Genomic DNA, 15,261 nt, shown 5'->3' with positions numbered 1-15,261 from the left:
CATGTCAAATTGGACTAAAATAAGTGGAAAGAGCAAGCATTTCGTAACAGCGTCATAAATTTTACAAGCTTAAACATTTCAGGCAGTAAAATTGATATTGACGGTAATATAATAATTTACATTTCTGGTCAAGGATTTGTTCGTGATAAATGCTGGTGTTGACTTGTTTGTCCAGTTTGCACAAACTATTAAAGATAACAGTGAGTCCCACATTTAGGTGAGGGGAAACTTCCAAGACTTTTGGACTGAACATGAACAGCTCAATTGTACAGTATGTACCAGATGTGCTAAAACAAATACAAGCCAGCAAGACAGGAATGAGTTCCTATTTAAGTAAGCCTTCCGTTTTGAATCTTCTAAATGGGAATTTAAAAAATGACAGGTAAGGCTGAAGGAAATTTTATAAGAACTAAATCCCCATCTTCAGTCCTGTGTTTGAGTTCAAGATGAGTAGTATGGTGGCCAAAACATGTAAAAGGCTGCAGAAATGCTTTCAGTCGTATCGATATCTTGAGGTTGATTTCCAATCACAGATTGCTTCGAGACACTTTCATTATCAGTAATGTTGAATCCAGAAATAAAAGATCAGAAGTGATTTCTAACGTCTATAAACCCTGAAGCTTGGACAGCAATAGAGTTCCTTCACTGGGTCATTCTGGAGAATTTCTTAATAAACAGATGTAGAAATAAATGTTCTTTGTTCATTTTAAAAAATGAGTTGTTTCATTGTAATATTTCCAGAACCAGAATGCTCAAGTAATTGTGGTCCACAGTCAGAACTTAACCCCTGACCCCTTCCCCAAACATTCACACAAACACCCCATGCATAAAATATCCAAATTAACCTCTGTAATGTGGCCACACCTCTATAATACCTTATTTATATTCATTTATCCCTCCTGATAAATACTAGATTATGAATGAGGCTTCAGTGTCAGAAAACAGTGAAGGTGCAACCCTTCCCTGGTTTGGATAATACCCTCAATAAATAATTCAATGCATCACCAGATAAAGAGGAGAGGCCTCATTACCAGACCAGGGAAGATGTTACTCCACTCAACTCTACTAGCTGTTGTGTGGGATACGATTCTCATCCTAATAGACACACTGCAGGTTTGAGTGTCGTCAGCATCAGATCTTCATCACACTAGAGCTTACCTAAACATGGAGAACATGGCTTTATCGCTCAATGAATCATACACAGAAACAAGATACATATTTTACTGAAATGTGCATGAAGAGACTTCAATTTTTTGGATTCACACAATTATGCTGCAAAGTTCAGACAACAAACACAGAATTTTGACAACATAATTTACACTACAAAAAAACCTAAGGAAAAAAAAATTGTCTTACCATATGAATTAATGACTAAAGATGATGTCTCAGGAGAGTTACCAGGGGGCTTCCGGAGGTAAACTGTAAGACAAGTCATCTTGGACAGAGCCTGTGTGCTTCTTGTGTAGACGGGTTGATTTCAGCCTCAATAAACAGGACAGGGAAGAAACACGATGCCTGTTTGTGCATGCCTGAGTGTGCAAACATACAGCATATAAATTACAAGATGCATCCACAGTTGTGTAAATAAATATAATCACAAACATACTTTTACTTTGGAAAGCAAAGTAAAAGTATGTTTGTAATTATATTAATCTAATGTTTCGACTAATGTTTGTAATTAAAATTGAGTAGCCGTGGGATAACTGATGTGTTTGCATTTCAAATTTAGTCAGCAGTTTTAACCATTATATTTTGGGGTTTAAAAAATATAACTTTTCAATACTTGTGAATCAGAAACAACATTTTGAGAAAAACAATGCTCTCAATTAGCAATATATGCATACGTTTTAAAAAGACCTGGAAAAATAAACACAGGACAAAAACAGTGGCTGAGGACTTGGGAAGATTGTGGAAATATGTAGAAGGCACAAGGGGGGAATCATGCACAGATATTATACTCCTGTGAGATTACACAGAATAAAACTGAAAAAAGATTATATCTGATGGAAATGGAAATCACAACGAGGAACCGTGCAACATTGTTTATGGGACTGCAAATCTGTTAATCTGTTTTGGGCTAAAGTAGTAGAAAGGCTCAATAATCTCTCCGACTCCTGCTGTATGTTTGTTGTGCAGATCCCAAATCCTAAATGTGCCCAAAAGAATACTTTTTGTTAAGATGGTCGGTTTAGTTACAGCTTCCAGGATTATTTTAAAACGCTGGAAATCAGCTCTGGCAACAAATTTGAAAGAATGGACAGTCACCATATTTGTGTCTAATGAATCTGAATGTGTTACACAGACTCAGGGGCTGAAAGGGGGAGGAGGATTGTCAAGACCCCATGAGACCTTGTATGGGCCAGCATTGGATAGTATTTCGTACCGCAAATCAGATTTCCTATGGATTAAATGACCTTTTATGATTTCCCCCCATTTCTTATCTCAGTTTTCTGCTCCTTTGCCTTATTATTTTATGCCTTAGCAAATTCTGATGAAAGCAATTAATCTGTAACAAAAGACCAACTCTTACTTACATATTTGCTATATTTGTTTATTTGTTCCAATAATGTAAAAAGTGCACTATATATTTTAAAAGAAAACATAAGTATTTAGTACATCTCCAGAAGACGTTCATGGTGTTGTTTACAACTGCAATAGTCATTAAAAACAATTATTTGTGAAAGCAAAAGTTGGTTTAAACCAAAGCACACTTTCTTCACAGATTTGTTTCCTTTAATGTCTCTAATAGCCAAATAAGAGCTTTCAAGTTTTATTCAAAAGCTGGACATATTTTAATTAAACAACGAAACTCCTTCAGGATTATGTTCAAGGAGATTTTGAAGTATTTATTTTAAAGAATAAAGAATTTAATTCAGATTCATATTAATTCAAATCTGCAAGGGATTAAAAACATCAGCAGACCTCCACTTCAGAGGAAGCAGCAACGACAACAATCCAACAGTTAGTACCCAGGTTAAATGATCTGTAAATGTGTTTAATACCACAGAAAACACAAACAATACAGCATCGAGTTAATGCAGCAATAATCCAGATTACAGTGCATCATGATTTAAAACACCTCAAGGTGAAATGTGACACAACAGCAATATCTGCATCACACTGCGTGAGCATGTTGCTGAGCAGCAATGTACTAGTAACCCAAGGATGAACTTTCAAAATTAATCCTGATTACCAGTTGACCCGATTACCAAGAAAGCACCAAAATCAAAGCCTTACTTAATAGAGATGCACAGATCTGGCAGAAAGCGACACTGCTGCTTGGCCAGTGCAATCTATGTCAGCACAATGCTCACAATGATAACGCATCCTCAATTAGACCATTTTAGGCTATGTCCAGTAATCTCTTTATCCTGTCTCTTGTCTGTTTCTCAGGACTTTGAAAACTCCTGATCGTTCACCTTTGTCCCCTCATTCCGATCTGCCAGGAAAAACAAAAAATCCCTGATTCAATAGGTCTTTATCAGCTCAAAGGAAAAGAAAACAAAGTAGTTCTCTGAAACTCCTACACAGCTTTCCCAAACGGGAAGCAGAGTAGGACTTCCATATGTCAGTCATTTACGAAGACAAACTCATTTGACAACAAATGTTCTGCATTTTTTGCTGACATATAGAACCTTGCAAAACTATTAATACCTCTGGACACATTTTACGTGTTCAAGCCAAAAAAAAAAAAAAAACCCTTCCCTCAGTATTGTTAAAACTTTGTGAATATTTATAGGATCACCTACAAAATTACTGCTGCATGTCATGTCTGCCAACTTTCAGGTGTAAAAGTTCTGTTCATGTTTCTTTTAGGAATAGCTCAAGCTCAGGCACCACCAGGTGTCACTTGACCAAAACACTCTCTTCCAGAGTAATGGCTTATAGCAAACTGCAAATTGAATTTCTTATGACTTTCTTTCAATAACAATTTTCTTCTTGCCAACTTTTTCTTAAGCCCAATATTTGTGGAAACATTAGTTGTCAGAAGTTGTAGGTTTCTGCAGCTCCTACAGGATTATCATGTGCTTCTTGCCTGCGTTTCTGACTAAATCTCTCCTTTCCCAGCCGGTTGGCTTAGGTGGGTAGCCATGTTTTGGTAGGCTTGCAGCTATGCCATTCACTCATACTCATACTCTAAGATGATTGATTGGACGGTTCTCCACAAGATGTTCAAAGCTCGAGATGCCGTTATACCGTATTACCTGTAGCAACTTCCAACTTCCAACTCAATCCCTGCACTACATTACGTTTCTTGGTCTTCATGATGCCATTTGTTCTCTTAACAAACCTCTGAGTCACTCATTGTCTAAATGGCAATGAGTGAAAAAAGACAAGCATACAGATGTTTTAGCTCTTGAGTTGTCAGTAACAAGAGCTAGAGGCCTTCACCTGACACCATAGTTGCCTTATAAAACTCAGACAATCTATAAAAAAAATGTGTGCTGTAAATTTCAATCATAAAATTGTACACATATTATGAAAGAACAGTACCTGAAAACATAGAAGAAAACAAAGGCAAGAGTGACAATTAAGATGTAGTAGAGAAGAAGGCAAGTTAACAATTATACTAAAATTAAATCAGGTAAATATGTTGGGCAGTAAAGCAAAGTCCCAAGTAGATGGGTAATACAGAGTACTTCTAAAATGTGGTTTACTGTAATACAATTGCACAGCCTAGTGGATTCAGTGTGAATTGCAATCAGTGTTACCACATCAATGTTGATTTGCACAAACTGTGACTCAATCATTAACAAAACTGGCAGGATAAATATGAAACATGGAACAAAAAACATCTGAAAAAGAATAAACAATTACTACACTGAAAAAACTAAAACGGTATGAATTCATCATTGTGCTACAGCTATTGTACTTGACTGACCAGGTTCTTTCTCATGCATTTAATGTACATATGTTTTAATTGTATTTTATTTATGTGAACTGCCGTTTTTCCATGGTAAAATGACTGTGAATCATTCAACATTCAATATAACTTGGACTCACTAGAAATCACTAAAGGTAAGAATTGCAACTTTAACAGCTGCAACATATTCAATTAAAGAAACGACTTCATTACAGCCAACAATAAAGCCAACAAATACCTAGTGAACGCATTGTACTCCAGTATCGTGAACCAAATATTTAAACTTTCTTAAAGCTGTCTTCTGGAATATTAGACTTCTAACACTTAAATTTAATTTAATAGGGAGTGAATGTTACACTTTGTCAACTCTGTGCATACAAGAAAACAAGTCTACGTTCAGCATCAAGCTGAATTGTAAGTTGTGGCAAAAAAGAAAAAAAAGTTCTTACCTGGGTCAGCCAATGTAAAAAAAAACCGAAAGGTGCAAACGAGTAGCAAGCGGCACTGAGCGAAACCGCATTCATCATATGCGAAACGAGCTGCAAACTACGGTGGCTGACAGGTGCAAACGCAAAACGGCTCTTTGACATTTTATACAATTTAAAAGGTACTTCCTGAGAATACATAAGGTATTAATGTGTTGCATTGGGTAGAGCGAAACAATTAAAGAGAAATCAAATCAATTATTAAGCAAAAGTTTAAGAACGATGCAAGAAACAGCGGGAATAAGAAAGAACTGGCAGGTGGCCTTACAGTATTCAAAAAAACACTTGATGAGAACAGGACGAAATAGAAAGGAGGACGGTTTGGCCCATACAGGGTTAAATAGTATTTTACTTTAAAATAGGAAAACATCCAACAAAATACAATTTTTGTTTTCAAGAAAAGACAATAAAACATGGTTTGTTGTTCTGTTCCAAATATTCTGTTGTTGAAATAAGGGAATTTGTATGTAAACTACAAGACAATAAATTACAGTTAAATATGCAAGATCTTTTGAAAGAACTTTCCACTTCTGAATATTTTTGTTCTCTACTGAAAAGACGACAAAATTAATAGAAAGAATTTAGAAAATTTGATTTGTTTTGTGTGGTATAATATACATGTAAGGTCCCGGTCCACACTCCACTCCAGTAGATGACAGTAACGCACATCAATACGTTGCTTTCCAGCCGTCATAAAAGAAGAAGAAGCAGGAAAAAGAGGAAAAAGAAGAAGAAAAAGAGAGAAGCAATTTACAGAGCATGCGCACTACGAAACCATAATAAATACGTCTGAATCAAACCAAATAGCGTAGCTAACGCAAAATCCTACGCATAATTTGTTTTCTAAAGCTCATGCTTGATTTGAATTAGAATATTTACGCTGGTGAGTAAACGTCTTATCTTTACTTAACTTTGTAAACAGCATCACTTAATGAACAGTGTCAGAGAACTGTTAAATGATCTTGATTACTAGTTTGTTCTCGTTTTATTCCGCACTCCGCAGTTAGGTGTGGAGGAAGTGCTTCGCATGCTAAGCTTGGTAAAGCTCGTGCTGTTATTCCTGTCTCCACCTGGAGCTTTCTAGCTAAACTAAGTTAATTTCAACAGAGTTTTAAAGTTGATATCTAATTCTTGTTTTAAAAAGAAAAAAATTAAAAGCCAGTCTCTTTTTTTTCACTTTTTGTTTTGTGCTAGGTTTTTACGTAAGAGCTTTTGTGAATGCTTCCTGTAACGTTCTACACAGAAAATATTAGCATTATTGTCTTAGTCAAAGCAGACATGAAGAATAAAGATTGACTTAACTTCACCACTGTGTGCCATGGAGTTTCTCCCAGTGCTTGACCCGCTTGATAGACCTAAAGAAGGAATCTGGTATGTATAGTAAAAATGTATCATTTGTACCATTTATGTAAGAATAGAAATTATCTCTTGTTTTTTTTTCTGAAATCCTTTTTGCTGTCAACAGGTATTCATTGATACCAAGTGGAAGCACCCCAGGGGTTGGTGTGGGTCATACCTGCACGTTTGTTCCCTCTGAAGATGGAGGAAAAGGAAGAATAGTTATTGTTGGGGGAGCTAATCCCAGTGGCAGTTTTTCAGAGTCATATGCTATAAATCTAGGTAAAAATATCCACAACCAGTTTTTAACGTGTACCTGTTATAGCTTAAGCATATGATAAAGCATTAGCCACTTAGACTTTGTAAGTAAAACATTAGTTATGTACTTGACTAGTGACTCCTTCAAGTTAAAAGTCACAAGTCTGGATTTGTATGTTTATTCTTCTTTACCAGATAATCATGAATGGATCACATCCGACTGGAAAGGTTTAGAAGCCCGATATGAACACTGCAGTTTTGTGTCTGAAAGCTGTCCACAGTGCCTGTGGGTGTTTGGTGGGGCACAGCAGACGGGGAATCGCAAATGTATCCAGAAACTACAGCTTTCTGGTAAATCTTGTCTTAAGCTTTTCTTCTAATCAGCAGTTGTTTATAATTCCTATGAAAACAGTGAAGTCTATTTTGTTTCCAGACAAGGAGCCTCAGTGGAAAAATGTAGAAGCAAAAGGGGAGCTTCCCAGTCCCAGGACGTACCACACCAGCTCAGCCTGCATAGGGGACAAACTGTATGTGTTTTCTGGTGGGGAAGCAGGCGCTGCACCCGTCTCAGACACCAAACTTCATGTGTTTGATACAGGTTAGAGAGCAAAGAACCAGCTTTGTAAGATAATCATAATAAGCAGTGTTTTGCAAAGAATGCTGAGGAATATATGAAATTATGCTAAATGAATCCAATAAAAATCACAAACTTTGCACAAACAAAAATGTGCTAACTTCTTTCAGAGAACTGTAAGGAGGGTCCATGTAAAGAATAAAATTTTGACAAATTCTGATTATAAGTGGATAAAGTAATTCTAATTACCATAATACTAGTGTGAAAGGACAGAATGTTAGGCGTGCAGTTTTTGACTATAAAGGAGAGTGACACCTCTTTAAGCTTTGTACAAAGTTGAATAAGTATCCAAGAGGCATAATGCTGCTCAACTTCCTCTAATAACCACCTTGCTGCATCTAGTCTTTTCAAAACAGAGGAAGGTGTATTCATATAAATGGCATTGCTGTTGTCCATTACAAAGAGAAAGTGACATTGGACAGGTTTCATAATAGCTACTTTTTAAAACTAAATTAAAAATACAGGCTAATTGTTCATCAAGCCAGTTTAAGTATTTATATGTCTTCTAAACTATCTAGTATGACAATTGAGGAATTGACTGTTTTAAGATCGATGGGAGAGAATACCATAAATTCAGTCCGCTTTGAGTTCAGATATTATTTTAGTTTCAACAGACATTGCTGCAGTGACTGTGGAGCTCTCTGTAAAAGCTCTACAACTTGATCTCAGTAGTGTGTGTAAATGTACGTTATGAAAGGCAGCTCCTCAAAATACATTGCTTCAATGGTAACAAATTCAAGAAAAGATTTGTGCTAATTTAATGCTTTGCGTGTGAATGTCTTTCCAGTTTCTTCCACTTGGTTTCAACCAGAAACACAAGGTGGGCAACCGGCGTCCAGACACGGACACGTCATAGCTGCTGTTGGCTCGAAGATTTATATTCATGGAGGCATGGCTGGAGATAAGTTCTTCAGTGATATGTATTCTCTTGACTCATGTAAGCCTCTTACCAAGGTAAAACATATAAACTATGGAAATTCTGGCTAATCTAATATTGGAATCCATATTTAAAGGGATCATGAAGTGGGAGAAAGTGCAGTCAAAAGGAGATATCCCACCAGCCGTTGCAGCCCATTCGGCTGTGGTACAGGGTGCAAACGTCTATATATTTGGAGGGCTGACTGTAGACGGCGCCGTCAACTCAATGTACAGATTTAATACTGGTACACTGCCTTTACCTGGTTTTCATTTTCTTGAACTCATGTTTCTTAAGACCAGACATGTCATGCTGTTTTCTGTGTTTGCAGATAAGAGCAGATGGACCCTAATGAAATTTGGAGATTTGCCACCAAACCGCCTGGACCACTCCATGTGTTTATTGCCATGGCAGTTGTGTAGGGAGAGGAATGCAGATGGGACGCAGACCAACAGTCCAGACTTTGAAACCATCAATCTGGCTTTTGCATTTGGAGGAATGGACACCCACGGCGTTATTTATAATGACTGCATTGTGACCGTTGTCAAGTAAACTTTTGCCATTCAAGGTTCATGTCAGTTCCTGCAAATTCCAGAAGTCACTGATTTTTAGAGCTGCCTGTATGTTTAACTCTTGACAGCTTTTACATGTAGGTTTCAAATTTCAATGTACAACTTTCAGTGTTACCAGAAGTCTTTTAAACTATTCTCACCATTAGAATTCTAATTTTCTCCAGGATGACAGTTTCAAGTAGAATTCTATTCTGTTGCAAATGTCATTTTTAATCATTTCGATCCTATTATGTTAAATTTGAATTTAAAGCCATAAGTTAACTCTGTGCCAACCCTGAATTTTGTGTTGAAGGAAATCCTATCCAACAAGTATCAAATTAATGCAGCATGAGACCACCAGCTAATAGTTTGTATGAAACATTTATTTCAGTGTCTTTCCAGAAGTACAATAAATAACTTTGAGCATTGCCTGTGAACAGAACCATTGATCCCACAGACACCATCCTAAGTGTACCTGCTAATAACTTGTCCACCCAAATAACCCCCTCCCCTTCACAAAACCCCCATTAGGACTGCCTGAGAACAGCAGCAACAAGCCTCATCTGGGCTGACGAATCTCCGCCTTGCAGCGAAGGACATTTCTCACACTGAAGTTGATTTTCAAGTCATAGAAAATTCAGTATGGTTGCTTGTTGTCACCCCTTCCCTGTCACTCCTCTCACTATTGAGTCCCATCAGTTCAAATTCATGTTAATGCCACCTAAAAGGGAAAAGGGCAACCAAAGACTTCAAGCCTGCCTACAACTCATCTTTTTCTTGCTCCTCGGCATCCTCTGGTGGAGGTCCGCCTGCACTGCCGTAGAGCTTGCTGATGATAGGCTGAACAACTTCCTCCAGCTCCTTCTTCTTAGCCTGGAAGTCTTCCAGATCGGCATCTTGGTGGGACTCCATCCACTCAATCTTCTCCTCAACAGCCTTCTCAATGGCCTCCTTGTCCTCGTCTGACAGTTTGCCGCCGAGCTTCTCCTTGTCGCCGATTTGGTTCTTCAGAGAGTAGGCGTAGCTTTCCAGTTCATTGCGGGAGTCGATCCTCTCCTTCAGCTTCCTGTCTTCGTCAGCAAAGCGCTCGGCGTCGTTCACCATCCTCTCGATGTCTTCAGGGGTCAGGCGGTTCTGGTCATTTGTGATGGTGATCTTGTTCTTGTTACCTGTTCCCTTGTCTTCAGCGGTGACGCGCAGAATGCCATTGACATCGATTTCAAAGGTGACTTCAATCTGTGGAACTCCACGAGGGGCAGGGGGGATGCCAGTCAGGTCGAAGGTGCCCAGCAGATGGTTGTCTTTTGTCAGAGGACGCTCACCTAAAAAATAAAAAGATAATGATTAGGCTTTTATAACATTTTACATTCATGATCAATTTTAAAATTTCATATTATGCATTTGGAGTTCTGTCCAATTCTTACCTTCATAAACTTTAATTGTGACAGTAGGCTGGTTATCTGAGGCTGTAGAGAAGATCTGAGATTTCTTTGTTGGCACCACAGTGTTCCTGGGGATCAGTTTGGTCATGACTCCTCCAACAGTCTCGATACCAAGGGTGAGGGGGCACACATCCAGAAGGACCACTTCTCCTGCAAGGACAGAAAGATTTTTTTGATGAGCAAACACTAGCCATTTTAATCATGTTTAGCAATTTCAACTAAGCCAAAGAAAACTTACCAGTATCTTCTTCTCCAGAGAGCACTCCAGCCTGGACAGCAGCTCCGTACGCCACAGCCTCATCAGGATTGATGCCCCTGGACGGCTCTTTGCCATTGAAGAACTCCTTCACCAGCTGCTGGATTTTAGGGATACGAGTGGAGCCTCCAACAAGCACGATCTCATCAATGTCAGACTTCTTCAGGTCCGAGTCTTCCAGGACTTTTTGTACAGGTTTCATTGTAGCGCGGAACAGGTCCTGAATTTTGAAGAGAAGTGAAAAGTTGTAAGCCACTTTAGAGAAACCTTGTTACATTACTGTTGTGCAGCTCTTTAAGGAGACTCAACTTACCATGTTCAGCTCTTCAAACTTGGCACGGGTTAGGGTCTCAGAGAAGTCTTCTCCCTCAAAAAAGGACTCGATCTCAATACGAGCCTGGTGCTGGGCAGACAGAGCCCTCTTTGCCTTCTCGACCTCACGACGGAGCTTCTGCACAGCGCGGTTGTCTTTGCGCACATCCTTGCCGGTCTTCTTCTTGTACAGCTTGATGAAGTGCTCCATGACACGTTGGTCAAAGTCTTCACCTCCCAGGTGAGTGTCACCGTTGGTGGCTACCACTTCAAACACACCGTTGTCAATGGTCAGAAGGGAGACATCAAAGGTACCACCGCCCAGATCGAACACAAGGATGTTCTTCTCGCCATCTCTCTTATCCAGGCCATAAGCAATAGCGGCAGCAGTACTAGATGCAAATAAAAACTAAAAGTTAGTATTATACAGAAGAAAGTAAAATATTTCTATAATTTCAACATTTTGTTTAAATACTTACGGCTCATTGATGATTCTCATGACATTCAAACCAGCAATGGTGCCAGCATCCTTAGTGGCCTGGCGCTGAGCATCATTGAAGTAGGCAGGGACAGTGACCACAGCATGTGTGACCTGAGCACAAAAGGAAACAATTTTTGTAAGTTTCAGTAATTTATTAGAAACTAGTATTAAATCAAGTGGTTTGTGGAAACGTCTCTCACCTTCTTGCCAAGGTAAGCCTCAGCAGTCTCCTTCATCTTGGTCAGGACCATAGCAGAGATCTCCTCTGGGGCAAAGGTTTTGATCTGGCCACCACCAATGTCAACCTGGATGTGGGGCTTGCTCTTCTTCTCAATAACCTAAAATGGGACATGAATGTTAAAAAGAAAAATCTGGAGAACATAAAATAAAACCCCTTCAATTATGACCACTACTGCAACAGCTAAGAGTTGAAACTCACCTTGAAAGGCAGGTATTTGATGTCCTGCTGCACAGAGGAGTCGCCCCATGTGCGACCGATCAGCCTCTTGGCATCAAAGACCGTGTTCTCTGGGTTAGAGGTCAGCTGATTCTTAGCAGCATCACCAATGAGACGCTCACCCTCACTGGTGAAGGCCACATATGAGGGGGTGATGCGGTTACCCTGGTCATTAGCAATAATCTCCACACGTCCATTCTTGAAGACTCCAACACTGAAAATTAAAGAGAGGTTAGTTTTGAGTACTCTTCTTGGTATCTCAATGAAGGAAAAGAAAACATTTCAAAGATGTCTGACATTTTGAATACGACTTAATTCATTACCATGAGTAGGTTGTCCCCAGGTCAATTCCTATGACAGTGCCCACACCGTCCTTCTTGTCGTCGTCATCAGCACGCACGGTGCCGACCACAAGCACTACAAGCCACAACAGCTTCATCGTTGCTTTTCTTTTTCTGGACGCAGAAATGAGGAAAACCTACAAAAGACAAAATAAGACTATTCAAGTATCCAGAATGCACCACGAGGCCCCCTTCCTTAACCGATCAATAGAAGTTTGTAGTCGTTGCCCACCATTTAGAGACAGGAAACAACCATTACAACCAAATGCATGGGAAAAAAACATCAAGTAAAATTACAAGCTGGAATAACAAGATAAATAGTCTTAATCTCAAACAAATGTTAGCATTAATGTCAGTTATTGGCTAATGTACATGTCAATATCATGGAAGAACGAAGACCGAATAAAAATGTAACAAAGTCACACTGCATTCAAATTACGTTTTTTTGTTGTTTTTTTAAATGGCAACTGCAGTATTAAAAAGAGACTATTGTTGTCGATGCTTTGCTTGCGTTATACATTGGTTACATGAAACGATTTGGAAAACGCTTATGCTAGGTGGAACACGAAATGTCACAATATTCTACAATATTTACACAGATTTATGTACTTACCGTTACTACAACGTTATCAACGATTTAAAGGCCTCGACAATGAATCAATCCAGTCAAGTTTCCTCCGAATGAGTTGCGTATCTTCTTATGTATCCTCTACGATCTTGCCTGTTCAGAATGATGCTGAGAAATGTGCTTTCTCCATATATAAGCCGTTATTGCTTTTCTGTCGTGGAGGCCTGCTATTGGCTGAGCAGCTGTTTGCTGGAAGGCGCTGATTGGTTTCATTCAGCACGCTGTCCGGTGCTGATTTGCACACATCAGTTTGACGCAACGTCATCGCCTTGTCCACCACTCCGCCGACCTTGATTGGCTGTCAGTCAGCAACACTGATGAATGCAGTTGGTGCAATGACACGCCACTCTACATACCGGCGAAAAGGTGTTTCATCGTCACATTTCATACATTTTGAAGTTTGGGTAGCATTTGCTTTTCTAAAACATTCTTATGTGTTGTAGTATCCTACAAATAAGCTACAATATGAATGCAAGTAATTCTGTGGATGCTACTCTAGTATCATGCATTGTAATGATCACTCTCTTGATCAGTAATATGCCATTATGACTTAAATAAATAGCATGTTTCATTAGATGAGCTGACTGTCAGGATGATTCATTCATAGGTTTGTCTGTTTTGATATGAGGCCTGCAAATATTATTGTTCACTTCAACATAAATGCTCTTTAGCCATTCCATCATTACTAATATGCAATTTGGAAATTAAAATATCCAGTAAGTGATGGCTTTCTTTCTTCTTGATTTAAAACTGATTTCTACATCATAAACAAAATAGTGTGTGTTGTGTTCAAGAGTATAGAAGAGCAGAGGATACCTCAAAAATGTTCTAGAAGCAGTATGAAACTGTAAAATATCGATAAAACAAAGAGCAATCCAGTCACTGCATGTATGCGTATCAAACTAGATTGAACTTAATAGACAGAATTTATTTTTATTTTATGGTATTTGGATAAGTATCTATAAACATATTTTTCATCAGTTATTTTGTATTGACCTGGTGGACATTTCTAGAAATTAACTATAAACTATGATTTGTTGTTTCTCTTTAATTAACAGGCGACACATGTTTTTTTGTTTATAGCCCCTGAATTAAAAAAAAAACAACCCCCCATATTTCAATTTACCCAACATTCCAAAGTGCTCTTAAGTACTTTGAGATGTAAGCAAATGTCCTCAGCTGGTTAAATATTTCTAATTAAAACTAAATCAGAGTTCCACACATTATGAATGTTAAAGTGCAACCTAAAAGTGAATATATTAAAAAACGCAAACATAAAAAAGTAAGCAAAAAGAGAAAACAGCTGAATATGCTTAATAAAAACCAGATCCCCAAGTTGGTGCACACAAATATTTAGCTCACTAGCAGGTAAATCTATTTCTTTAAGGATCACTCATTTCCTTCTTTTCCTTCTACAGCTATAAGGAGCTTCCAACACAGAGCAATGTTACTTAAATCTAATAATATAACCAGGAAGTGAAACTGGCTGCAAGATTTGCTCTGCTTTTTCAGTTTCTTGCAATTGAACCAAAGACCGCTCTCACTTTCAAACTTTGTGTTAATTCTAGACATTTGTTACATATTTTAAATTTACATTTATGAAGAACAGTTTTACACAGATTTGTACTTTGGAAATCAATGCTATATTTATCATATTTAATAAATTACAAATATTTTTGTTGTGTTTAATTACTTGAAGCCAAAAGCTTTAGTTCTTTAAGGGGGCATCAAGTTACTTTATCTATTACAGAAACAATGGACTCTTCACGTTCTGTTCTAAAAACCAGTTCCATATTGAAAGCTTTAGGATTGTTACAAAGATGAACAGTTTAATTGCCTTTAATTTTGCTGTGAAAGTGACAAATCGAAACTACCCAAGTAAAATATAGTAAAATATCAGACAATAAGGTTAATCAATTTACTTCATCATATCCATATCCATGTTCACTGGGTGAACATGGATATGAGGGTTGTAAAGGATATAATGGATTATGTTATTGAGCCATTTACATATATTTGTAATTTATCATTTCAAAATGGTGTATTTCCAGACGGCATGAAGATAGCCAAGGTAATCCCTATCTACAAAAATGGAGAAAAAAATTTGTTTGCAAATTATCGGCCAATTTCTTTGTTACCACAGTTCTCAAAGATTTTGGAAAAATTATTTGTAAATAGATTAAATTTATTTATTGATAAACACAATATATTAAGTAGCAATCAATATGGGTTTAAGTCTGGAAATTCTACATCAATGGCTATCATGGACTTGATTGAACAAATAACAGAAGCTGTTGA

General features: G+C 38.0%; 3 protein-coding genes across 5 annotated transcripts in view; 1 reads left to right on the top strand and 2 right to left on the bottom strand.

Annotated features, from left to right (window-relative positions):
* Nucleotides 1–5,404, bottom strand: part of rgs3a (regulator of G protein signaling 3a) — a 142,640-nt gene extending 137,236 nt beyond the window's left edge. Inside the window, exons 1-2 of the mRNA XM_008424364.2 lie at nt 5,314–5,404; nt 1,357–1,529 (exon numbers count right to left, since the gene is read on the bottom strand). Coding sequence (XP_008422586.1) covers nt 1,357–1,435 — 79 coding nt within the window. The 5' untranslated portion in view covers nt 1,436–1,529; nt 5,314–5,404. The remainder of the gene's footprint in view (nt 1–1,356; nt 1,530–5,313) is intronic.
* A 684-nt stretch (nt 5,405–6,088) lies between these two features.
* On the top strand, nt 6,089–9,474 carry rabepk (Rab9 effector protein with kelch motifs). Of its 3 annotated transcripts, none has more exons than XM_008424362.1 (8): nt 6,089–6,232; nt 6,626–6,720; nt 6,815–6,969; nt 7,141–7,296; nt 7,379–7,543; nt 8,367–8,516; nt 8,593–8,742; nt 8,827–9,474. In XM_008424362.1, exons 2-8 carry the CDS (start codon nt 6,668–6,670, stop codon nt 9,045–9,047), a joined length of 1,050 nt encoding a protein of 349 aa, XP_008422584.1. In that variant the 5' UTR covers nt 6,089–6,232; nt 6,626–6,667; the 3' UTR covers nt 9,048–9,474. The 3 variants fall into 3 exon arrangements, with proteins under 3 accessions (XP_008422584.1, XP_008422581.1, XP_008422582.1); XM_008424359.2 differs by having other exon boundaries at nt 6,617–6,720; XM_008424360.2 differs by having other exon boundaries at nt 6,544–6,720.
* Nucleotides 9,409–13,104, bottom strand: hspa5 (heat shock protein 5). Its single transcript, XM_008424363.2, has 9 exons — nt 12,949–13,104; nt 12,318–12,472; nt 11,977–12,208; nt 11,738–11,875; nt 11,536–11,648; nt 11,058–11,448; nt 10,727–10,964; nt 10,471–10,638; nt 9,409–10,368 (listed from the first exon to the last, which is right to left on the bottom strand). The coding sequence occupies exons 2-9, from the start codon at nt 12,431–12,433 to the stop codon at nt 9,806–9,808; spliced, it is 1,959 nt and encodes a 652-aa protein (XP_008422585.1). The 5' UTR covers nt 12,434–12,472; nt 12,949–13,104; the 3' UTR covers nt 9,409–9,805.
* Nucleotides 13,105–15,261: the final 2,157 nt, after the last annotated feature.

Source organism: Poecilia reticulata, linkage group LG12 (genome assembly GCF_000633615.1).
Source record: "Poecilia reticulata strain Guanapo linkage group LG12, Guppy_female_1.0+MT, whole genome shotgun sequence".
In the NCBI taxonomy this organism is placed as follows: Eukaryota; Metazoa; Chordata; class Actinopteri; order Cyprinodontiformes; family Poeciliidae; genus Poecilia; species Poecilia reticulata.
This window is presented reverse-complemented; position numbering and strand designations above follow the sequence as displayed.

What these genes read in the sequence shown, in the direction of transcription:
- rabepk (XM_008424362.1), top strand. Translation starts at nt 6,668, where the DNA reads ATGGAGTTTCTCCCAGTGCTTGACCCGCTTGATAGACCTAAAGAAGGA. An exon ending in GTCATATGCTATAAATCTAG is followed by an intron (nt 6,970 to 7,140) that starts GTAAAAATATCC and finishes CTTCTTTACCAG; the next exon opens with ATAATCATGAATGGATCACA. An exon ending in TATGTATTCTCTTGACTCAT is followed by an intron (nt 8,517 to 8,592) that starts GTAAGCCTCTTA and finishes CCATATTTAAAG; the next exon opens with GGATCATGAAGTGGGAGAAA.
- hspa5 (XM_008424363.2), bottom strand. Translation starts at nt 12,433, where the DNA reads ATGAAGCTGTTGTGGCTTGTAGTGCTTGTGGTCGGCACCGTGCGTGCT. An exon ending in CTGGGGACAACCTACTCATG is followed by an intron (nt 12,209 to 12,317) that starts GTAATGAATTAA and finishes TTTAATTTTCAG; the next exon opens with TGTTGGAGTCTTCAAGAATG. An exon ending in CACAATTAAAGTTTATGAAG is followed by an intron (nt 10,369 to 10,470) that starts GTAAGAATTGGA and finishes TTTATTTTTTAG; the next exon opens with GTGAGCGTCCTCTGACAAAA.